At 43.9% G+C, this 25,289-nt stretch overlaps 1 protein-coding gene across 1 annotated transcript in view; it reads right to left on the bottom strand.

Moving 5' to 3' along the window:
* Nucleotides 1-307: 307 nt before the first annotated feature.
* MBTPS1 (membrane bound transcription factor peptidase, site 1) overlaps nt 308-25,289 on the bottom strand; it is a 70,563-nt gene continuing 45,581 nt past the window's right edge. The window contains exons 15-23 of the mRNA XM_020989269.1: nt 24,361-24,476; nt 22,210-22,366; nt 21,264-21,388; nt 16,455-16,532; nt 12,018-12,158; nt 9,572-9,703; nt 8,826-8,952; nt 2,111-2,241; nt 308-1,219 (exon numbers count right to left, since the gene is read on the bottom strand). Coding sequence (XP_020844928.1) covers nt 1,023-1,219; nt 2,111-2,241; nt 8,826-8,952; nt 9,572-9,703; nt 12,018-12,158; nt 16,455-16,532; nt 21,264-21,388; nt 22,210-22,366; nt 24,361-24,476 — 1,204 coding nt within the window. The 3' untranslated portion in view covers nt 308-1,022. The remainder of the gene's footprint in view (nt 1,220-2,110; nt 2,242-8,825; nt 8,953-9,571; nt 9,704-12,017; nt 12,159-16,454; nt 16,533-21,263; nt 21,389-22,209; nt 22,367-24,360; nt 24,477-25,289) is intronic.

Genomic DNA, 25,289 nt, shown 5'->3' with positions numbered 1-25,289 from the left:
TGCTCTACTCCTCCCACCAACTTTGCAAGCTTTCTAGTCCATGTGACCCATCCCCATCCCCATCTAGAATCCCACACGGCCGTTAGCCTGGGTCCCTCCTTTCCCACTGCCTTGTCTTCTCCTCAGATGGGGTGGCAGATGAGCGGTCAGCTGGGGTAAGAAAAAACAAATTAATTACTCATTTGGTGAAAAGCTGAGGGGGAAGATTCACTGGGGATCAAGAGTTAGGCAGGCTGCTTCAGAACCTGCTCAGCTACTTGTCTGTAAAACAGACGATGGGGGTGGAAAAAGAGGCTGCGAGGCAATGTTTTCAGCTTCTTATAGATAATACATATTTATTGAAAATTTCCTTCACCAACAATGGTGAAATCAAGACCCAAAATTACAAAAAATCGTGGCAGTTGGTACTTATAAAAATAAAGTGAAGGTCTATGTCTCACAGATTTGTGCTAGTTTCCTTCCAGTCTCAGTCTGTCCCTTTGCATCCTAAAGACGGGTGGAGCTTGACACTCCTCTTGATGTAATATTAAAAACTGCATTCCATGGCCAACAAATAGTTTTGTCTCCAAACACCGTTAAGTTCCTAAAGTGACTTTTTCCAACAATAAATATAGAAAATAGCCTTTAACAAACATTTCCATTTGGTCAGGATTTTTTTTTTGTCTGTTTCAAAAGTCTCTTTCTCCTCTCCAGTTGAAAGCAGCCCGACAGCCTTCTGAAAGTCTTCAAGTCTTTGGCGGGGTGTATCCAGCTGCTGTTCCATGGAGCCTCTGTGCATGGCCAGCCGGAGGAGTCCCTTCCGCCGGGGCCATGGGCAACGAGATGATATTTCATAAGAGGTGAGTTCCCCTACACGTGGGGGCCAGGACATTTGGAACGGGCAACATTTAATGAAAAAACAAGAACACTTTTAGACAGGAGCCACCCCTAAATGAGAAATGTCCACCAGCCGTAACCATCTGTTGTCCCCTGAGGCCATTCAAGAGGGCCCTCTTTGGCAACAGGGGTTAGCTGCTTGGACATCACACTGAAGGGGTCTTTGGTGGATGGACCTGCTGCATGAGCTGAGGGCGCTTGACTCTCGGTTTCCTTCTCTTGGGCCTGCTTTTAGCTTTGTTGATTTGCACCACAAAGAAAGCCAGAACCACCATGGCGCCCAGGAAGGCAAACACCGGAATCGTCTGTCCTACATCCTGATTATAACGACCAGGCATTATTCCTAAAGAACAAAGGTTAAATTAACAGGTCAATAAAGCCTAGGCATTGGGACATTTCGTTTCTATGACAGGCTCAAGTTCAGCAGAGATGAAAAAAGCATACACTAACTGAGCAAAGGTGCATTTTAAAGCTGAATTACCCTTTGAACATCTATGACAGCAACAGAGAATGAATCAAAGAAATTCTGGCTTCTTCAAAGCTGCAGTTTCATCACTGGAGGAGTCACAAGTGTCAGGAGGTGTCCTTCTGGCTCTCCAAAGGACAAGACTGATTTTCTAAAAGCTTGTGTCCTCACGCTAGGAGGAGACCCTTGAGGGCTGTGAGGAACTGGTTGCTGGCTTAGGCCAATCTCAAAGATCTGAGACCTCTACTCAGGAGTTTTACATAACTCTCCAGAGATTTTTAAGCCTCCTGGAGCAGTTAAAGGCTGTCCATCCCACACTGCTCTGCAGCGCACATGCACACACAAACACACACCCAACCATGATGGAAGTCCCTTGAAAGCCCCAGGGAAGGCCCGTGAATGGTTCCAAGGAGTAGGAAACGGAGTCTTCCCCTTATGGCTGCAAACCTATACTCCAGACCTGTTGCCTCCGGTCCTTCCAGAGCTCCTCCTAGGACTTAGGGCTCCAGGCACGTAGAACTTTACTATAAAACAGTAAGTTTGTCACTGATCTTGAACCTCCACTTGAGGAAAACTGAGGCAGGGGGCGACACTCGACCTGCCAACAGCAGAGTCTGCATACAGGTAAGTAAGCGGGAACTTTCAAAATAAAGCCGGAACTGAATCAAGAGCTTCTCAAGAGGGACAGAAAATGTTCTTGTTTGTCATGGCTTGCTGTAACTGTTCCCAATGCTGTCATTTGGCTCCAGGCAACAATAACTCACTTACCTCCTGGAATGTCCCAGGCCCCGCTTTCTCCAGGAGACAAAGGTCTTACTTGGGGCCGATTGGTTCGAAAGCTGGGTAAAGCCATTTTGTCTAGGTCAATCGACAGTAACTTTTGATGTTTCCAGAGATTACTGAGGAAAATAGTGTAAAAAAACAATAAGCTCTTAGTTGGCCCAGGGAATGTTAGCAAATACTTCAAAGTGGTTGTGAACAAAAATGATCCGGCTAGCCTCCTATATGTACATAAACGTGACACCCACATCTACAGAGCACTTTCCTCACAATACAATGAAGAGGGCAGCAAAAAAAGTGACCCCCACTTTACAGATGAGGAAACTGATGCTCCAAGAAGGGGAAACAGTGTGCCTAAAGTTCCATGGCTAGGCGGTGTCAGAATGGGACAAGAACTCAGAATTCTAGGTTCCCAGCACCTTCTTTTTATGCATTATACCATGCTAATGTTAACACTCCACGTGGGCTGGTTCACCAGACACACCGCATCCATTCCCTCCTTCCTCCTCCCCCCACCACGACCCTAACTTGTTGCTTCTTGTTTGGGCTGTTCTAACTAGATCCTCTTTTGGTCTCTGGCCTCCACTCTACTGTTCACACAGCTGCCAAACTGATCCTGCTACAGCACCCAGGTCTGGTCATGCCACTGCCCTCCTGAGGCTCCCTCCTTCCTCTGGAATAAGATACACACCCCCACCTCACATCATTTCTAGCTTTCTTCAAAGCTCAGTGCTATCTCCCATGGGAAGCCTATCCTGATGCCAAATTACTGTGTATAAACTTTGTAGCTAATTATCTATGCACACAGAAGGTAAGCTTCTTGAGGACAGGGGCTCTTTCATGTTTGTCTTTGCGCACAATAGAGGCTTAGAAAAGCCTGGATGTATGATTGAAAAACTGCTGAAAGCTTCCAATCCAATGCACCAGACAAGGAGCTGGCCTCTCTCAGCAGCAGCGGGGCTCCTGACTAGCTGTGCACCTAGCAAGTTATGTGACCACGCTAAGCATCTATAAACAGGGCTCATGTCATTGTAGAACTTGTCTTGGAGAAATGATCCCAGTCCAACTCCTCCTCTTGTAAATGAGGAAAGGGAAGGATCACTGTTCAGAGATTCCGGCCCCAATGGGCAAGGCAGTAGCAGAGTATGGGGCAGGGTACTGAGGCAAGAGGAAAGAAGACAATCAAAAAAGCTGCAGATCCTATAACCAAAGAGAAACGGGCCAGGCAATTCCCTTCTGTTCCCCGGGTGTGTGCGAGTTACTGACTTACAGCCTGAATTTGGCTGACTTGTCACTCTTAAGTCTGGCTCTAAATAAAAATGATAGGGCTCAGCCAATTAAAACAAAGTACAACCTAAAACTGGGCAAACCTGCACATCCATCTACGCAGAGAAATGTAAGGCCAGGCTGAGTAACTCCCTGGGCAGCCGGGCTCTGCAGAGGGGAGGGCTCCGACACCACCAAGCACTGGAAGCCCTTGCTATTTTAGGGAACTAAGTTCTGCTTAGCACATGGCCTGGCACAGAGTAATATCAGATAAAGGATTTTCTGATGGCTATTTTAGCTATAATAAGTTTTAATTTTAAAGGTATAATTTTATTAAATTTGGGATTGGTTATGGGATATGGGGTAATCCATGTAACTGGATGCAAATTGGAATGCATGAAATTCTGATTAGCTTATATTCTGGAATTCATTTATTTAGTAATATCATTTGTAGGCAAAGGAATTATCTATGACGAATTCCGTTATTAATACAGATTCTCCTAATAACCTGACTAGTTGACAATGAACCCCACACAACCAGAGAGGTGGTAGATATGTAGCTGACATTAACCTGTGATGGTTTTAAAATGCAGTTGCACAAAATGCTTGATGAGGAAATATAAAATGAAGCATTTGATTATTGTGAATAACGCAGAGCATAACTGACTTCACTGAGGACAATTAAAGAACAGTGACATCACAAACAGTCAGACGGCCCACTCTACCGCTTCCCAGCTGTGTGACCAGAGCAGAGGATCACAAGACGATCCCCCCTCTAAACTTGGAGACGAGGCTTCTCTTAATGCAGGCAGCATCAGCTCTGCTAGCTGACATGCTACCTCCTTCTGAACTTGCCGACCACTAAAATTTCCAGAACTTTTCTGTAAGAACAACTGTAAAGCCATATTTCCCTTCGCCTTCATTTAACCAGTGGGTTTTTGAATTTACTCTTGTTAGACTCTGCACAACATCCTACCCTGGTTGAGCCCTTTTTGGATCCTTTGCCTTCCAACATGCTGTGCTGGGTATCAATGTGATGTTCGAATGGGATAAACGCCTCCTCTGCCTTCACTCCATTACTGATAAAATGTCTTCTGACATCAGGTCAAACACAGGCTCTAAGTTTCTCCACCAGAGACCTTCCAGGCTCACATTGAGTCACTAAAAACTACTCTTTGGGTCTGGCCAGTCGGCTAGCTCTGAATTCACCTAACTGTATGTTATCTAGCTCCAACCTCAGCACCTTTTCCACAAGAAAAGCATGAAGAGACTTTGCTGCATGCTTTGCTAAACTCGATGTTCACCCCATCTGCCGCTCTACCCTGTCAACTACTCTAATAATCCTATGTCAAATGGGGATATGCTCTACCTACCTCAAAAGGCTCTTGTAAGGTTCCAATAAGAAATACTATGTGTAAAACCCTACACAGAAATACAGCTATTTACTTTTGTTGTTAATAAAGGACTGGCAACATATAAGAAATGTGGTTTTTCTGGTTCTCCTATCTAAATGAGCTCTAAAAGAAACGCAGGGTATTTCTGGGCTGGGCCACATGGCCTGAGAATGGATGTCCACAGTAATTACAATGTAATGTCAAACTCAAGTGTAGCTGGAAGGAACTATTGGTGATCTGAGTTCAAATCCTTGCTCTAGCCTTACTTTCTGTGTGCCCTTGACAGTCTGAGGACTTCAAATGAAAATGCAGCAATTATCATCCTTGGCGACATGAGTGGGCATTTGCCAAATTATTATTCTCTGTGCGGCACGTGGAACAGTCAGAAAGATCCAGGTTCGAATCCCACCTCAGATGCTTATTAGCCGTGTGACCCTGAGCAAGTCACTCATCCTCTTGGTGCCTCCTCATCTGTAAAATTCAGGGGCTGAACTTGCTGGCCCCCGAGGCCCCTCCAGCTCTGAATCTGTGATCTGTGATCATATGAGTGACATCTGACTTAAACCTAGCGATACCGCATGGATTTTCTGCAACTCACCCAAAACGGATCACTAGATTTGAGTGGTCCAACTTCAAATGCTGGCCCAGTTTTAGCTTGATCGTGTTGGACATTTGATTTGTTTGAATGCTACAATGATGGCAATGTGGGGAGGCCATGACAGCATAGGATTCAGAGCTGGAAAGGACCTTAGGTCCCTGCATTTCACAGCAGAAAAGTCTTAGAAAGGAAAACAATTACCCAAGGAAGTGTTGTAAAGCAGGGCCTTGAATTCAGACCCCAAGGCCAGAGCCATCTCCACTACACCACAGAGCCTTGCTGGTGTACGTTTTTTGTTTTGGTGCAAGGCAATCTGGGTTAAGTGACTTGCCCAGGGTCACACAGCTAATAAGTATCAAGTGTTTGGTCTGAGGCCAGATTTGAACTCAGGTCTTCCTGACTCCAGGGCTGGGGCTCTATCCACCATGCCACGTAGCTGCCCCTTGTTATAGGTTTTAAGTGAATGAGATGGGGGGGTATTACAGGAGAAGACAGCTTGGTTGAGGAAAATGAGAAAATGTGACAGGGTGGGATACTGAACTGGAAGTGAAAAGCACCAAGTTATGAAAACTTTGGCAAGAGAACAGAGGATTGTGAGGGTAACACGATGACAGATCTTTCCATTTTAACAAATATTTGCTATTGAAAGTACCTTAACTAATGACAATGAAATCGCTGAGGAGCCAAGTGTGGCTTACTGAATGGGGACAATGGTCTGCTGAGGCCTGTACGGATGATGGGTTGGTAACACTTCTGCACTTCTAGTGGGCAGTATAAGGACCCTCTGAGGTCGATAACTTCCTCAGGGATCCCACAGTACAGCAAAAGAAAGGAGGCTATGAAAAGTTGTGGGATGAAAGCAACCCCTGGGCCGAGGAAGGGAGAGCCAAAGCACAGAGCCCCCTCCTTCCCTGGGTGACCCCTCCCTGAGCCGGTTTATTTGACATTCAAGGCAGACGTCATCCAACAACAAGTTCAGCCTCAGGGGCGTGTGCAGAAAGGAGGGAGAGGGACGCACGTCTGGGGTGCGCACGGGAAGGACAGAGACCGACTTCCCCGCTGCCTCGTCGTGCTTCTCACGAGCACCCTGGTCTCTCCTAGACATCTCTTCCAAAGCTGCTTCCTTGAGTCCCCCCTCAGCAGCCCGGATTGCTCTGGCATCACAAGGCCCCCACCCAAGGTCTCAGGGCTCAAGGAAAGAGCCTCAGGGACACCCCATTTACCTGTGTTCACCTTCTAAGTCACCAGGAGTCCCTATTAGGTTGAAATGGCCAAGGCAGCCAGGTAGGATGTGGCCCTTCAAAGGAGGGTGGGCTAAGAATAGAGGAAGAAGAGACAGAAGTTGTGAGGGTGGGGCAGGTGGCTGGAAAGGAAGTGGGAAAGACAGAGAAAAGAAGGGCCCGTGAGATGAGGTCTTAGGGAGAGCCAGAATGCACCTCTCTCTGTACTGCTTACTTGAAATGTCTTGTGCCTGGGGCCAGGAGAAACAGGAGCACTCCAACCTTGACTTCCCAAAGCGTGCAAGGGTGTGTGTGTGTGTGTGTGTGTGTGTGTGTGTGTGTGTGTGTGCACACGTGCACGTTTGTACACAGATCAGTAGGTATACTGGAACAATGTGCAGTCCAATGACACTCTTGGGCTGTTACCAGGCAGGGCAGCATTTCTCAGTGCCTGACGGAGGGTTCCAGATGACATGGGGTAGTCATGGTCTAAGCCCAGGTACAGTCATTTGAAGCACAAAGGCAAGCTTTTCTTCACTTGTGGCCAGGCCTCTCTCAAGCCCTGGACACATGCAGGACCCTCCACCCTCCTCCCAGCTACGGCCAGGCCTGACCAGCATTTCTCTCCAAGCTCTGCTTTAACATGGCTCTCTTTACTTGTATCTACTTGCATCTTGAAGACCTGATTTTGGATTTTAAGCATGCATATGCCACATTTCAAATTCGATTGGTTTTTCTAGGCTTTTCTTTAAATCTGCAAGATAACATTGTTCCAATTTCAATTAATATTTGGCAATTTTGACATGTATCCCCTCTTCAGTCAAACATTCAGAACGTGGCATCCAAAGTGAGGAAGTGAGTCAGAGCAGTGTGGGTCAGCCTGTGAGAAGAGCTCTGGGTCTGGGGTCAGAGGCAGGGCCCACCTTGAACCCACAAGGAGCCACTGTGGGCTCTGCTCTCCAACCCACTGCCCAAAGCCAAGTCACTGAGTGTTAAGATGCAGCTTCCACGGCTATAAATGAGGTCAGACTAGATGGTCTCCAACATCGTCCAGCCACAAAGCCTATGGTCCTAACATACTATGGACGTCACCACTCATTGGGTTTAAGAAAGTGCTGTGTGTCTTCTTAAACTTCAATGTACCAAATGGGGAAGATGACTTAAAAATAGAAGCAGGCAGCATCCAGCATGAGTTTGCCATCTCTTCTTCAAGGGACACTAACTGAATCACAAGTTTTAAAACATGTATTAAACAAAACTCTAATTATGCAAAAAAAAAAACCTTAATGCAGGCTACAAACTTATCTTGTGATTTTTAAAAATTTTCTTTTTCATTATGAATTTTAATATCAACAAACAAGAATACTTCAATAAGCACCCAAAAAAATGAACTTTTATATGAAAACCTCAACTTCTGCCCTGTACTGTTTGTTCACTTTCTCTGCTGAGCATTAAATTCAATACTTGAACAACAAAAGTGCCCTGCACAAGCGTGTCCCCTCTGAACCTTTTCCTGCTAAAAGATTTATTTTGGAGGGTCAGTATCAGAAAACTGACTTAAATGAATTCCATGTCAGAAACTAAGACTGAATGATTCAATGGGAATGTCTAAAATCCTCCCCATAGCTGCCAAACTGATATTCTTAAACTTTGCCAAATGCCTCTCCCGCTCAAGAAGTTTCAATGGCTCCGTATTACCTGTAGAATAAAATAAATTCCTCTGGTCTGACACACAGAGCCCTTCACAATCGGTCTCCAACCATCTTTCTGGTTTCACATTAGTACCAAACCCCCTCTCCCTCCAGCCCATTCCAGCCGACTAGACCCATCTTCTGTCCCATCTCTTGCATGTCTGTGCCTCTGCCCAAGCTGCCTGCTTCTCCCCTCTGCCTCAGGGCTGGCATTCACTCCTTCATCTCACCTCTTACAATCCCTGGTTTCTGTCAATGCTCCCTTTAAGTGGGCCTCTTCCAACAAGAGGCCCTTCCTTACCTCCTCCCTACTGCATAGAAGCGATTTTGTAGTATTTGGTACACACTTTCTATGTACTTATTGTGTACGTGGTCCAAGGGGAATGGATGCTCCTTAAGGAGCTAGTTTGCTTTTGTCTGTGCCTCCCAGAATGTGGAAGAAAAGCCCACTCTACCCAAACAAACAGGAAGAGTTTTAAACATCTGAAACCCACTCCAGAAAGTCAAAGGTGGAAGGATAGAAGAAACCCTTACCTGGGGGCAGTTTCATTTAGAGGCTGTGGTTTGGCCCAAGACAGGTGGGGGCAGGCAGGAAGAGGGCGGGGTTTCGGATCTCCTAAATGGGCCTCAAGTACCTTTGAGTAACGATGCAGATGGTTTCCTGTGGTAATTGTATACACACACACACACACACACACACACATATTATTGCTATTAAAATGGAAGAGCAAAAACCATTCTTTTTCTAGTTTCTAAAATCTCCATATTGATATAGCAGATACTGTCACACTTAGGAAGCCTTCTGGGAAACCTTCAAGGATATGGGCAGTTCTTCATGAAAAAAGGTTGACTTTTCATGGGTAGAGATGAATGAGGCCACAAACCACCACGTCATGAGTGCTCTTTCTATAGCATTGCTGCATGTGTGCCCCTTATGTGAGCCAACATTCAAAGCCTAGGACTATGGTGGAGATACCTATCATGATAGGATGCTGTTTTTTGAGGCTGTGTAGTCCAGGTGATTTCTCCATACTGAGTTATTTTGTTTAATTGGCCTAGTAATAAAAATTGTAAATGAAAAAAATTCATGAAATACCTTTGAAACAAATAGTGTGTTCAAATTTTTAGGCACTTACAAACTAGAACTGCTGAATACTATGCAAGCAAGGGAACCAACTAGCAGTTCAACCTGATACCCTGGTCACAATGTCTACTACAGAATCCCCAGGTTAAATCTAATCCAAATAGCTTCCTTCAAGAAGCTACATCAACACATTTACCTTCCATTCTTTCTGGAAGAGCAGAGCCTGCTCCGTTTGGAGGGCGATGCCTATTTTCAGAATGGCTGAGACTTGGAGGTATCACGCCATAAGAAGTAAACTGAAGGAGAGAATCCAGAAGCCAAAAGCAATCTGTGGGTTAATTAACAGTGATAATTATGAAAGCTGTTAAGAAAGTGATTAGGCAAAAAAAAAAAAAGGTACGAAGGCTGTCAAAAATATTAGAACTAATATGGGATTGGGGCAGAGAAGCTGAGTGATATGGCTGGACGTAATCTCTGTTCTTCTGACTGGAAATTACTAAACCACAGAAAAGGTGAAAGGTAGGTTAAGTGTGGACAAACAAAAACAATTCAAACACAAACGATCGAGTTACCAAAATATACAGAGTCAATGATACCCACATAGACATAAACACAAGTGCTGAATGTGCATTTTAGTGAAAAATCACTTGTGGGCCACTGATGCATAGAAGTAAACAACCATCTGAAGATTAGTTTTTGGGTGCCATTCCAAAGCAAACTTCACCCTCTAGACCCTTCTCAGGTGAATATTAATTTTTTTTATTTAGAAAATGCTTATTATGACTATACTACCAATTTGGAAACAGAGACTATGACAAGTAAAACCCTAGTCAGTTCACGTGAGAAGAAACTCTATTAGCCTCTCGGAAGTCTGTCCCCAGCTACTACTAGCCTGCCTTTGTGCTGTGACTGCTTAAACATCCATCCGCCTTCCTTTTCCATTCGGTTTTGATTTTTTAAATTTCTAACTACAGGCTTTGCAATGGAAAATGTTTTGAAAAACTGCTGACTCTCTACAGCTAGAGAGGACCTCTGAGGTCTCTTCCTATTTAGTGCCAGCTAGTCTACAGTTCCACGATAGAAGAAGACCTTTAAAAACTCTTCCTTGTTTTCATTAGAAAGAAGTTTAATTCCCCTATCAGGAAAGCGAAGAAGCTATACTGTCATTATGCCCACAATTACTATGTTCACCCATTCTCAAGTACTGTTAATGCCAGAATGGCTTTGACCTCAAGGTCACAAGGAAATAAACCACCATGTCCTTTCTCTTCTTAAAGAGCACTGGGATCATGTGCTCAAAGGATTCAAAAGGGCCCAAAATGAGCTTGTAAAAGCTGACGTTGGAAATTTCTGTTAAGTACAAGCTTCTCAGGCATCTGAAAATTTTTAAAAAGACTTTCAGGGCATCTTAACTTCTGAAGAAAAACTCTGCAGAAATAAGAAATTAATTTTTTAATCCAAGTGTCACTTTAACTCCCACTTCTGATTTTTAAAACAGCCTGGTCTCTTTCTAGGGATTCCTATTCACGTCAGAAATTTAAGCATGTTAAGATAGCTGGCATACCAGGGTGAGACCCAACTTTTATTTATGCTTCATAATACAAAATAAAAATGAAGTTTTTTCTCTGAATGTTTTCTAGTTTAATGTTCAGAATTTATACCTTGATACGTGGCTCCTGCACCCATAAAACTCTTTTTGGACAGGGGCAAAAGTGAGCACATTATAAATTTCTCTTTTCCAGCAAACAAGAGTGAGTCAAAAGACTGGATTTTAATATTTATATAGTAGTGTAAAAGTGATTTTTTCTTTTTTTTTACTCCATTTCCTGTATTTCTTATTTCCCAGTAGCATGTGAAAACATTTTTTTAAACACATGTTTTTAAAACTTCAGGTTTCAAATCTTCTCCCTTCCTCCCTCCCTCACCCAACCTCACTGAAAAGGCAAGCAACTCAATACAGGTTATACATGTACAGTTATGCAAAACACTTCCACAGTAGACACATTGTGAAAAACTCTATTTCCCTTCATCCTATCCTGCACTCCCATTTATTCCATTCTTTCTTTTGACCCTGTCCCAAAGAGTTATTTTTTCACAACAACACTGCGCAGTGGTCAGCAGGGCAAATATGGCCATCCCTTTTCACAAAGGAGGACACTAAGACTCAGAGAAGTTCATTATCTGCCTCAAAGTCAATCAGTGTACCAGGTGCATCCACTTCCAGAGAGCTGCTCGCCCACTGCTCTGCCCACTCCACAAAATGCCAGGGATGCAGAGCACAAGGGGCCACGGTATCCCCCAGGATACAGTGAGGACAGAAGAGAACATGCCCACAGAGAGACAGAGGAGACCAGTTTGCACCCAGACTCACATACCTCCCAATGACAGCCTCTCTGGGCGTCCTGGAAGAGCAGGGCTAGGGGAGTGGGCATCTGTGACCAAAGCTCCATTCCTCCTCGTGGCCGTCTGAGGTAATGTGGTGGCCTGTAAGGAGCCGGGGAAGGTACCCAAGGCTATCTCTGGGGGTACAGGTCCCACTTGTTTGGAATCTGGCCGCCCGAACTTAAGATCTGGCCATCCACGTATGTCACTGAAGCCACTAAACCCCACTGTCTTCTCAGGGACCACAAAACAGCTCTCACCTTTCTGTCGATGACTGTCATCCAAGCAGTTAGAGTCTCCATAGAGAACTATGCGACCTCCGCCTTCTGCAGGGATCTGATACAGTCCCAAAACAGGGACATTTTCAACAACCGCTGTCTCCTGCTTTAAAACCTCCAGACCTGAGGCAACAAAGGAGAAACAGTCACTCAGAAAAACCTAAAAAACAAGCAAGGACACTATACATTCAAGAATTTTTGTAAAGAAATGCGTTCTTTTGTAACTCCCACTTGTCCTTTGAGAGTGTATTCATACTGGGAATGTCACAGAGAAATCTGATCTCCTAGCAGAAGTGAGCAATTAAGTTTGAGCAAGAAAGTGAATGCCTTTGATAGCCAATAATTTCTTTTTTTTCCTTCAGGGTACCACACCAGAATTAAATTATTCTGATATGGTATGTGTGTGTGTGTGTGTGTGTGTGTTTAATTTTTATTAATTTATTTTGATTTAACAACAATCACTTCCATATGCTTTTGAGCTTAAAATTTTTCTCCCCCTTCCTCCCCACCACCTTCCCCAAGACAGTGCACAATCTGGTATAGGTTCTACATTTACATTCCTATATTTTCACATTAGGGATGTTGTAAGTAAAAATTAAAAACAATAGGAGGAATCATCAGAAAGAGGAAACAAAACTCAACAGAAGAGAAAAAAAATAAATGATAGCGATTCAACTTCCATAGTTCTTTCTTTGGATGTGCACAGCATCTTCCATCATGAGGCCTCTGGAGATCCTTGTATTACTGAGAAGGGTTAAGTTTATCAATATCAGTCATCACACAATGTGGCTGTTATTGTGTACAATGTTCTCTTGGTTCTGCTCACTTCACTCAGCATCAGACCATACAAGTCTTTCCAGGTTTTTCTGAAGTCTGCTTGCTTATCATTTCTTACAGCACAATAGTATTCCATTATCTTCATATACCACAACTTGTTCAGCCATTCCCCAGTGGATGGGTATCCCCTCAGTTTCCAATTCTTTGCCACCACTGTGAATATTTTTGTACACGTGGGTCCTTTTCCCATTTGTATGATCTCTCTGGGATGTAGCCCTAGAAGTGCTATTGCTGGGTCAAAGGGTGTGCACATTTTTATAGCCCGTTGGGAACAGTTCCAAATTGTTCTCCAAAATGGCTGGATCATTTCACAACTCCACTAACAATATCTTAGTGTTCCAATTCTTCCTCATCTTCTCCAACATTTCTCATTTTCCTGTTTTGCCAGCTTGGCCAGTCTGATAGGTGTGATATGGTACCTCAGAGTTGTTTTGATTTGCATTTCTCTAATCAATAATGATTTAGAGCATTTTTTCATATGACTATAGATGGCTTTAATTTCTTCATATGAGAACTGTCTGTTCATCTCCTTTGACCATGTATCAACTGGGGAACGGGATAGTCAATAATTTCAACTGCAACCTATTTTCCCTTAGGTTGATGGTGGAGATTTGGTTCCTCATCCCAGGACTCACCTTCCTGTTGGTTGCTCCGCCCTCTGGGCATGACGAGGGCTGCCACACAGTGTCACTTTGTGGCTGCTGATGGGCTTATTTATTGGTAACAGTTTAGATGATTTAAAGTTACAAACTGATGTAAAACATACCACCACCCACCATCAATCTGGACGGCGCCTCACAGGGAAGTCTCTTTGGTTCAGTTCGCTTACTGACTGCCTGCTATGCCCAGGGCGGAGGAAAAGGTGAGATTCAGGGGGGACCCGGCCCCGGCCCCCTGGAGCCGCCAGTCTCATGTATGCTATCCATCTCCTGGGAATCTAACAGGAGCAAGTGTTCACACTGTACCAACAGGGAAACTAATGCTCAGAAAGGAAGGGACATAGCCCCCAGATCACGGGGCTAGTAAGAGGCCCCAGCCCACAACGACTAATCCTCTGTTTTCTACATGTTTAAAAACCTCTACCGGTGGTCACTCAGCTCAGATAGGGCTAGTTAGTGCAGAGTGCCTGCCCGCCTCAGAGATGGCCTCCCCTCAGCTGCCCAATCATATCGTTCCCATGTCACCACATCTCTCTCATTTCCCCCTTCTGCCCCCTCACAAGCCCCACCCTCATTCAGGCCACAGCGAGAGCCTTTTACATGGCCTCCTCATCTTCCACATAGTTGCCAACGTCGTTCTCGTCAGCACCTTATTACCAGCAGGATCAAACCGGAATCCTCTGGCAGGTAAAGGTCTTCCTCATCAGTAGCGCTCCTCTTCCAACCTTTCCAATCTCCTTATACATCCCTGCCTGCCACTCACTGGAGGAGTCCGCCACGCTGGATCACATGGGATGCCCCAGCCCCATCTGCGTGCCTCGGAACTGGCTTCTCCTCATGGCTGGTATGTACTCTTACTTCACCTGCCCTTCTCAGAATCCCTTCTTTCCTTCAGAACTCTACGCAAGCTACAACTCCTGCTTCCCAAAATCTTACTCCGTACGTAACCTTGCTTGCGGATGTCATCTCCTCCAACAGAACGTAAACCATGTGAACGCAGATCATTTCATTCTTGTGTTTGTGGCCTCAACTGTACCTAGAACACAGCAAGCACTTAATAGAGGCTTGCTGATTTTTTTCTGAAGGAGGCAGAAGCTAAGTTTTTGTGTCTTGAAAAGTGACAATCGTTAACAGCAATCAATACTAGCGATTTAAGTAAACACCTGTATGTGAAAATGCAACATTTTAGTCCCCCTCACGTATGAGCTCAGAAAAACGCAAAAAAATTAGAATAGTTTATACTGTACTTGAAAGGAACAAGAGTAAAACGAAATACAGTAAAAAGCGACAAAATTAGGAAAATGGAACTGGTACACGGTGCTCCTGTTTGTCCTGGTTTAAACATTGGGATTCCATTTCTGACTTAGCTCAGTTCAAAGACCTAGATCCCATTCAGCACCCAAAGGCTGGTGATCAGTCAGTCATTCAATAAATATCGATCAAGGCCTACTATGTGCCAGACGCTGTGCTAACCACTGGGGATAAAAAACTACGAACAGAGCAAACTACATACAGAGTAAGTAGAAGACAGTTAACAGAGGGAAGGCACTAGAACTAAGGGCTGGGGAAGGCTTCCTGTAGGAGGCAGGAGTTTAGCTGGGACTTAAAGAAAGCCCAGCAGGTCAGTAATCAGAGTGAGAAGGGAGAACATTCCAGGCATGGGGGACGGCAAGAGAAAATGCCTGGAACTGAGAGACGGACTGTCTTATTCAACAGCCAGGAGACCAGCATCACTGGATTGAAGAATGTGTATTGGGGAGTGAGGGGTTAGGAGACTGGAAAGGTAGGAGGGGACAGGTTACGAAGGACTCTGAATGCCAGCCAGAGCATTCTGTATTTGATCCTGGAGGCAACAGGGGGCCAGTGGAGGTACTGAGCAGAGGGGTGACATGACCACTGACCTGTGGTTTAGGAAAATCACTTTAGTGGCTGAATGGAGGACAGACTGGGGTGGGGAGAGACTTGAGGCAGGCAGACCCACCAGCAGGCTATTACAGTAGTCCAGGCATGGGGTGACGAGGGTCTGCAGCAGGGTGGTCAGCGAAGGGCCTCTGCACTGACCATCTGTCCTGCCTCTAAGCCCTAAGGTGCCCGGGCCTTTTCATCTACTCAGCTGGGAGCTGGACCCTCCTACTTCTGTGGTCTCCTTTCATTAGAATAGGAGCCCCTGGAGTAGCAGAGGTGATCCTGTTTTACTTGTATCACTAATGCTAAGCAATGTCGTAGGCACACAATAAACACTTAATAAACACTTTGCCATTCTATCACAGACAGTCTGATCCTCACCAAAGCAGCTGAATAAACTATTCCCCATCACAAGGTCATAGATTTGGAGCTTTAAAGACACCATGATAGGTCATCTAGTCAAAGCCCCTCATTTGACACGTGAAGAAACTGAGGCCCAGAGAAATTATGAAATGTGTCCACGGTCACACAGGTAAAAGCTACAGAAGGAGGATTCACACTCGGGTCCAAACCGCCATCCCAAACCTTTTTCTACTGAACCACGCTTCCTCCCTTACTTCATCTCCCCTAAGAGTTCAGTTGCACAGATTCTGCAGCCTGAGAACGATTTCACATCTGCAGCAATCAATACTTTGGATGTGTCAGCTTATTCTCAGCACGTATGCCCACTGTGAGCTCCTAACTGCATGTAGCTCATTGTAGGAGCTTAAACAGACTTGGTGAATGGGAGCGGCTAGATGGCGCAGTGGATAGAGCACCTGCCCTGGAGTCAGGAGGACCAGGGTTCAAATCCAGCCTCAGACACTTGACCATTACTAGGTGTGTGACTCTGGGCAAGTGACTTAACCCCAATTACCACACCAAGAAAAACAAAAAACAAACAAAAAAATACTTGGTGAACAGATGAAAGAACAAATAAATGCATGTATAAAAAAATTCAAGGAACAGCATTCTCTACCTTGGTCTTTGAAGGTCTGTGTGATCACGATGCCATCTTCTGGGAACTTAGCAATACTGCACCCTGATGCATAATACACTGAAAAACAATCGTTTAAGGTTTTTGAAAGAGAACACCATAAATGAATATTTTTTTTTACCAATTAATCCAATTAGAAGAACCAAAAATGACAGGAAACCAAAGTCAATATGATAGATGTCCTCATTTCTATAACCAACACAAAACGTAAAAAAAAAAAGTAAAACCTTTGCATATTTAAAAGTATGTTATTTTATGCTGTTGTTTTTTCCACTTTTTTCAAATCTTTAAAAAATGTAAACAAAGTTATAGCAATTACCTCATTTAACTCTCAGAATGTACACGCAAACTCCCCCAAAATTATCTATTGATATATTTTATGAGTCAGAATTGTGAATTACTTTTACAGAGTCACAAAACCTAAGAGCTAGAAGGTAGGACTTCTCAATCTCCTTTGCTACATCTTCATCCAGGTCCTCCCCAGTAACCACGGATGTCCACCAGAGTTCTATCCTGGGTCCTCTTCTCTCTATATACTATTTCACTTGGTGATCTTTATCAGCTTTCATGGATTCAGTGGCCATCTCTCTGCAGATGACTCTCAGATCTATGTGTCTAGTTTCATCTCTCTCCTAAGCTTCAGTCTCGCATCTCTTATACTGCCTACTGGACAGCTCACAGATATCTGAAACTCAACTTGGCCAAAACTGAATTCATCATCCTTCCCCCAAACCCCTCCCTCTCTTCCTAGTGTCCCTATTCTTGTTGTGGGAATCATCACAGACCCACTCACCCAGGCTTAAAGACTAGGTGTCAGTCTCTACTCCTACCTCTCTCACTGTCCCATATCCAGTCAATTCTACCTTTAAAATACCTCTCATTCTCATCGGATTTGGTTTAAGGAGGGAATAACACGCACACTCAATTGGGTATGGAAAGCTATCTTACCCTACAGGAAAATAGGGGGGAAGGGAATAAGAGAGGGGGGAATGAAAGAAGGGAGGGCAGATTGGGGGAGGGGGTAATCAGAAGCAAACACTTGTGAGGAGGGACAGGGTCAAAGGAGAGAACAGAATAAATCGAGGACAGGATAGCATGGAGGGAAATATAGTTAGTTTTTTACAACATGACTATTATGGAAGTGTTTTACAAGACTACACATGCATAACCTATATGGAATTGCTGGCCTTCTCAATTTGGGTGGGTATCGAGGGAGTAAGGGAGAGAAATTGGAACTCAAAGTTTTAAAAACAAATGTTAAAAAATTTTTACTTGCAACTGGGAAATAAGATATACAGGTAATGAAAATAGAAGGGGAAGGGGATAAGAGAAGAGGGGGTGAGAGAAGGGAGGGCAGATTGGGGAAAGGGATATTTTCAGAATGCATGCCGTCTCGGGATGGAGGGAGGACAGAGATGGGGAGAAAATCTAGAACTCAAGATCTTGTGGAAGTGAATGATGAAAACTAAAAATAAATTAATAAATTAAAAATTAAAAAGAAAAAAAGTCATTAAACACCCCCACCCCAATAAATAAAACACCTCTCATACTGCCACCCGATCCGGAGTAAGTCCTCATCACCTCACGTCTGGAACCTGGCCACAGTCTTTGGAAGAGTCTCTCTGCCCCAAAGCTTTCCCCACTCTGATCCACACTCCACTCAGCAATCCAAGTGATCTTCTCAAAGCCCAGATCTGACCATGTCACTCTTTCCCTCCCACTTTCCCCTAACATTACCTTCAATAAACTCCAGTTACCTCCAGCATCTAATACAAAAATCCTATCTGGCTTATAAAGCCCTTTATAACTGGCTCCTTCCTACCCTTCCAGTACTTTTATACCTTATTTCTCTCCAGGTACTATACGATGCAGTGACTCCGGCCTTTTTTGCTATTCCTTGGATAAGATACTCTGAACTTCAAGAATTTTCTCTGGCTTCTTCCTCCCTACCTCCATCTCATGGCCTTCCTGCCTGTGGCTTCCTTCAGGTCAGTCAGAGTCAATAAACATTTATTAAGCACAATACTAAGAGCTGGGGATACAAAAAGAAGCAAAAGACAGTCCCTGCCCTCAAGGAGCTCGCAATCTAACGTAGGAAATGATAAACAAATATGTACAAAGGAGCTATATGCAGAATACAGAATAAATAAGAAATAACTAAAAGAGAGAAGGCATGAGAATTAAGAAGAGTTGAGAGTCTCTCTGCAGAAGATGGCATTTCAGCTGGACCTTAAGGAAGCCAGGGAAGCCAGCAGGTGGAGATGAGCAGGGAGAACAGGACGGCCAGGTAAATGCCTGCAGCCACCTAGGGATGGAGTGTCTTGCTCATGGAACGGTTAGGAGGCCAGTGTCACTGGATGGAGCGAGGCGGGAGGGGGCCAGGTTACAGAGAGCTCTGCACCGCGGAGGATCTTGTATTTGATCCTAGACGTGACAGGGAGACACTGGAGTTCACTGAGGAGGTGGGCGACATGATCAGAGACTGATGCTTTCAGAAAGTCACTTTGCTGGCTGAACGGCGGATGGACTGGGGTGGGGAGAGACCGGACGCAAGCTAATCCACCAGCAGCTACTGCAGTACTCCAAGGGTGAGGTGTGGTGGCAGTCTCAGCGAAAAGAAGGTAGTTTATTTGAAAAGTACTGCAAAGGTGAAATCAACAAACCGGCCTTGGCAATGGATTGGATGGGGGCAAGGGAGATTTGATGGACCATGATGATATAAGGATGACACTCAGCAGTAACAGGGAAATCGGGAAGGGGTGAAGGTCTAGGGGAAAGATGAATTCCATTTTGGATATGCTGAGTTTAAGATGTTTATTGGACATCCGGTTCAAGACGTCTGAAAGGCAGTTGGAGATGCAAGATCTGAGGTTGGCAGGGAGGCGGGAAAAGGAAAGGCAGACCTGAGAATCAATAGCACACAGATGATAATGAAATCCACAGGAGCCGATGAGATCACCAGGTGAAGACGTACTGAGGGATGAGAACTAAAACCCCACTTTCTTTAAGAAGCTAATGCCGTCCTTCTGACTCTACCTCTCTCTACCTTGTTTGCACTTAGTTGTTTACGTGGTGATCCCCACAAGACTGTCAGCTCCTTGAGGGCAGGGGCTGCTTTTGCCTTTCTTTGTGTCCCTAGCACTTAGCCCAGTGCCTGACACACAGTGGGCACTTAATAAATGCTTAATGAATTGACCTGATGTCAAAGGCCAAACTGTCTAATCCATACCTCAGAAAGAAAATCTTACCCCACCTCCCCTGCACCTGCTCATACCACCTCTTCTTGAGGGGGATGGACTCGAGCCTAGGGCAGACCATTCTTCCCACTCTGAGGTGGCTCTTACGATGATACCAAGCCTAAATTGTCCCCCTTCGGGTTCTACCTATTTATTGCTCCTATTTCTAGTCTCTGGGGCCAAAAGGAAGAGAGCTAATTCCTCTTCTGTAAGACAGCCTTTCAAGTACTTGGAGGCAGCAACCATGTCCCCCTAAGTCTCCTCTTCTACAGGCTTAACAAAGAAATCCTCCCAAGACCTGCTCTCCCAGCCTCTCTCTCAGGCACCCCTCTTCTAAACAGGTCTCGGCTTTGTTGAAGGTTTTTTCTCAATAGTGGGGGTTTGTAACTGAACACCACACAGCAGATGGGGCCTGAGGACAGAGTATTACCTCCCTCATTTGGGGTGCTACATCTCTCTTAAAGAAGTCTAGGATACAGTTCTCAACACAATGCATACTATTTAATATACAGGCTTTCTTGAAATGGAAATTTATTGCTATATTTTTTGAATCCTCTCTTACGTTCTGTTGTGCACATGACATCTTTTTCTTATTTCATATTTAAGTTCATAATATGTGTTTCTTTTCTTACTATATATTTAAGTTTTAATTAAAAAAAGAAAAAGAAGCCTAGGAGAGCATGAGCTTTTCCAACTGTGATGCCTCACTGTGGGTTCTTGAAGGCCATGCCAGAAGGCAGCAAGTTCTGGTGGGCCTGCCAAGCGAGAAAGGCTTTAAGAATGGGCCTGGCAAAGACCTATCAAAAGAACTGCTCGAATTAACTTAAAAAATAAACATTTTTGAATAAAAGTAAATAAATGAATGAATAAATAAAATAATAAAATAAATAAAAAGGCTACTGGCCACAAAGTGATGTATATTTTTAGTCACAGCAATTTATGAAACTGCTTAGATATGGGAGGGTTATGATTTTTGAATGCAGAGGTGCCCACACTGATGAAACCATGGAATTTAGGATTCAGAGATGGAAGGAACCTTAGAGGTCATCTAATTTAACTTAATTCAATTTGCAGATGAAGAAACTAAGACCCAGAGATGTTCCTTCCACAACAGGCTAAGGGGAAACCAATAAAAAGGATAAAGAAAAATATTCTGGAGGTACTTTTTAAAGTCCTGAATACTAAAAATTTTTGTAAATATAAGAAATTTAAGATTTATAATTCTGAGAGCAACTAACATGAAAAGAAGTTTGTGACTCTAGTGTATTCCAAGTTATTTAAGAGGATCTCCAAATATCTTGCCATTTCATAGCAAAAATTTAAGGGAAGGCAAAAGAGAGCTGTTTGTTGATACAGACACACTCATAACCAGTATATCCTATATAACATTTACTTTGAAATTTTTCAGCGGCCCCTCCATAGACTCTACTGTATTTAGGCATCATATTTCTATGTGAAAATCATCAGATCACTGATATCAGATACATTTCTTCAGTTCTCACTCTTCATGACATAACATGCCCAGTTCTAAAACAAAACAAAACAAAAGCCTTACTGTCATGGTTGGCCAAGGTAAAATCCCCCTCATACAGGCCGTCACTAAATCCCATGCCCCAGACAGAGAGAAGTTCATTTAAAGCTGGGATATTAGCTCCTCCAGTATCTGGCATCCACCACTGTCTGTAAAGGGAAGAAGGCACAATCTATTGTTACACACAGAACTCAAAACACTATTGCCTGCATTTCATCATTTTATGACAAATAATTTTCTTCTGTTCCAAATTCAAAACATTACAAAATCAACCAATATATAAGAATTCAACCAAAATTAGTTGCTATCACATAAACCTTTAATACAGATATAAATGAATGTTGAGTACATAAAACTAAAACTTTCATTGGACATTTTTATTTCTCTACGTCTACTTAGTCTAGAAAGGAAAATGGAAACTTACTAGAGAGATATAGCAAGTCATGTTGCTGGACCCATTATAAAAATACAGAATGTAAAAATCCAGGATCAAAAAGTAGGTAAATGGAGAGGTGTTCATTTCTATCATATAAAGTATGTAATTACAAATGAGTGTGCTACAGGGACTCTGTAAAAGCAGCTCCTCAGGCACATTTAAAGTTTTAAGGGTCATTAACTAGTGGAGACAGAACAGGAAGTGTCAGGAGTCACCAAATGATCAATTAGAAATGATGATAAAACAGCTCTGAGTATTGTTTTTAAAGACTTACTTCACAGAAACTAACTTGACATGTAATGTCAAAGACTACAGAAAGGGAGGCACACGCTTTTAACTTCCCTTACTAAAGGAGAGTCCCTAAATATTTCCCTTACAGCTCCAATAGGCTACCAACAGCATGAACAACTGCTTCCCTGTGACTGTTAATAGATGGCTCCAAAGTTAAAACGAACACATGGAGATAGACAGAGATACAGAGACACGGATAGCTATCTCTATCTATAGATTCCAAGTGCCACCTCCCAGCAGTACCTTGTATTTTCATCATAAAACTTGACTTTTCTCATCACCGATGTGTTGTACCAGTCACTGAACACTATAAGGGAAAGGCCATTGTCCACATCCCTCCTCAGCTTGCTGATTTCCTCTGGGAAGTATTCTTCTTCACTGTCGACCATCAGCAGCGTCCCTGAATAAACAACATTTTCACATTTTCAAATTAGAGCAGAATTAAAAAACCCCTTGAGGGCAAGGACTGTCTTCATTCTTATCTTTGGATACACAGCATCTAGCAAAATACCTTGCACATTCTGCATTTAATAAGTGTCGGCAGAATGTTGAATTATTCTAGGATGCACCAGTTTCAGAAACATAGTAAAGGACTTATCAGGCCAAGACTCCCAATTTTATTTATTGTTCTTATTTTTTCTGTTCATCTTTCTACTCAATGCAAGTTTAAGAGAGAAAATTAGAGGGTCAAAAATTTGAAGATTGTGCTCATTTTTTCTTTTAACTTCTGAACAATGGTGTAGTGAATGTTCTAGTACAGAGGAGCGTTTTGGTACATTCTAACTTGGAGTACTGGATAGGCAGCTGGGTAGGGTGTAAAGGGCTATGAACTTGGAGTCACAATTAATTGACCCACCAACAAGCATTTATTAAGTGCTGTGTGCCAGGCCAGATGCTGCAGGGATAGGGGATAGCTGGCCTTGGAGATCCCTAGAAGTGGAGCTGAGGGAGAGTATTCTAGGAACTGGGGAGTACCCGTGAAAAGTATCAGAAACAAGGGAGCATTGTGGATGAGAAATATCAAGCAAGTCAGCATGGCTGGACCTTAGACTTTGCGGTGAGAGTAATGGAAAGGTAGGAAAGATCCAAGATGTAAAAGTCAAACAAACAACTTTATACAAGAGTTATTAGGGAGCCACTGGAGTTTACCGAGCAGGGGATGAGGATTACATGGTCAGACCTGCACTTCAGGAAAATCATTCTGGCAGCCGAGGGGAAGAACGACTGCAATGAAGGGAGATTTGAGGCAGGGGGACAGTTGAGATGGCTGCTTCACAGAACAGACAAAAAGTGATGAATATCTGTACCAGGGCAGGGGTTGTGTGAGTGGAGAAGGGGGTGTATAGAAGAGACGTGGAGGGAGAAATGACAAGACTGAACAACTGAGCGCCTATGTGGGGTGAGAGCAAAAGGTCAAAGATGGCATCAGCAATGCCAATCTGGGCGACTGAGAGTAACGGGGAAGCTCAGAAGAGTGTTGGAGAAAAGATGATGAATTCTGTTTTGGACATAAAGCGTTTAAGATGCCTACAGGGTATCCAGTTTAGACACTGCATCAAATGTTGTGGTTGTGTTTGTCCTTCGCTCCTGAAGAGACCATGACATCAGGGAGGTGATGCCATGACTTGCAACTGACTTTGATTTCAGTGAGGCAGGGCTGTGCAAAGTCACCAGCCTTACTCTCTCCCCCGGAGCCATCTGGTTCCAGTGGCCAGACAGTGATCAGGATGACTGGAGATGGCCCAGCACAACAAATGTACTCAGTGGTGCAAGACTGGAGCTAGACTAGGACATAGACTAGGTCTGGAGATAAGGGTGTGGGAAATCGCCTACAGAAACAGTAACTGCACTGCACAGGTGAGGAAGAAAAAAGACAAGAAGGTTCAGGGTAGAGGTCCAGAGGGCCCCATGTGGAGAAAGATGGAGAAAAACCAAGAGAGAACCACGTCACTACAATCCAGAAAGCAGAGAGGATGCAAGAGGAGGTGATCAACAGTGTCAGAGGCTGCAGGAAGTCAAGAAGGAGGAGGAGGAGGAGGAGGGAGGAAAGGCCACTGGGTTTAGCAATTAGGAGATCCCTAGGAATCCTGGAGAGCAATCTGGCCAGAGTACACAGACTACTCCAGATTAGCCACATGACTTGGGCACGTAGCTTCATTTCCTTCATTGGCCATTTTCTTCACTGACTGTATGATCTGTATAACGGGGATAATGAAACTTGTACTACCTACTTCATAGGTGTGTTGTGAGGGGGGCAAGTGAAATAATTCACATCAGTATCACCCATGAGTCACCATCATAGCGTACTTTTAGCTATGATCGACTTTTAATAAATTTAACAAACTTTAAAATAAGGCAGAATGAAAATGAGAACACAAGACCGTTTATGCTCACCATACTGACTGGCATCAAAGCATGTGAAGGGTGAGCCAAGGACTTCCACAAAATAGCCCATACTTCTCAGGTGCTGGTACATGTCCCTGAAGTTGGTGTGTATGTGGTCCCCATTCCTGCAGAAAATGAAGCAACTGCCTTTAACCAAACTGCATCCACAGACAAACAACTATCATGCCCTTTAATATGATTAAAGTCACGAGTTATTTCTTGAACAGAATCCTGACCAGACCATGCCAACATCACAGAAGCACACAATCTCAGAATTGTAAAGGATCTCAGAGGTCATCTATTTCAAGCCCTTGCATAAGTCCCCTCTAAAACACCTTCAGTGATGGGGAACTCACTACCTATCACAGGACAGTCTATTCTACCTTGACACAGCTTAGATAGTTCAGAAGATCTCTGTGAGAGAGCAGAAACATGCCTCCCTCTAATTCCCCAGTCCTAGCTGTCCCTTAAAGGACTAAACAGAATGAAGCTAACCTCTATTCCACATAATTCTTCAAATTCTGAAGTCAGAGACTGTGTCCCCTCTCAATCTCCTCAAAGCCAAACACAGAAGACTAACAGAAGAATGCCATACGATAAGAAACAAGGTGGGCAGAAGGAACACGTTGGGGAGTCACTTGTGCCAGACAAAGCCTGGCCATCCGGCGTGAAGCGAGAAGCAATGGAAAAAACGTCCCTCTCACCCTGCCCCAGGCTTCGCAAATCCCTCTGTGCATGGATGTATGTAAACCCTGGTAAGAGGCAGACACAACAGAACAGGTAGAATCCATGTAGAGCTCTGCGAAGAGCTGCACAGGAGGAAGAAGGGGCTGCAATCTGTACCAATGAAGGGAGTACTCACATCAGGGAGATCACAAAGGTATTAAAACATATCGTATCTATGTTATCTATGTAACAACGTACCACATGCAGAATAC

This window comes from Phascolarctos cinereus, unplaced genomic scaffold (genome assembly GCF_003287225.1).
Source record: "Phascolarctos cinereus isolate Bilbo 61053 unplaced genomic scaffold, phaCin_HiC Scaffold_2;HRSCAF=192, whole genome shotgun sequence".
Lineage (NCBI taxonomy): Eukaryota > Metazoa > Chordata > Mammalia > Diprotodontia > Phascolarctidae > Phascolarctos > Phascolarctos cinereus.
This window is presented reverse-complemented; position numbering and strand designations above follow the sequence as displayed.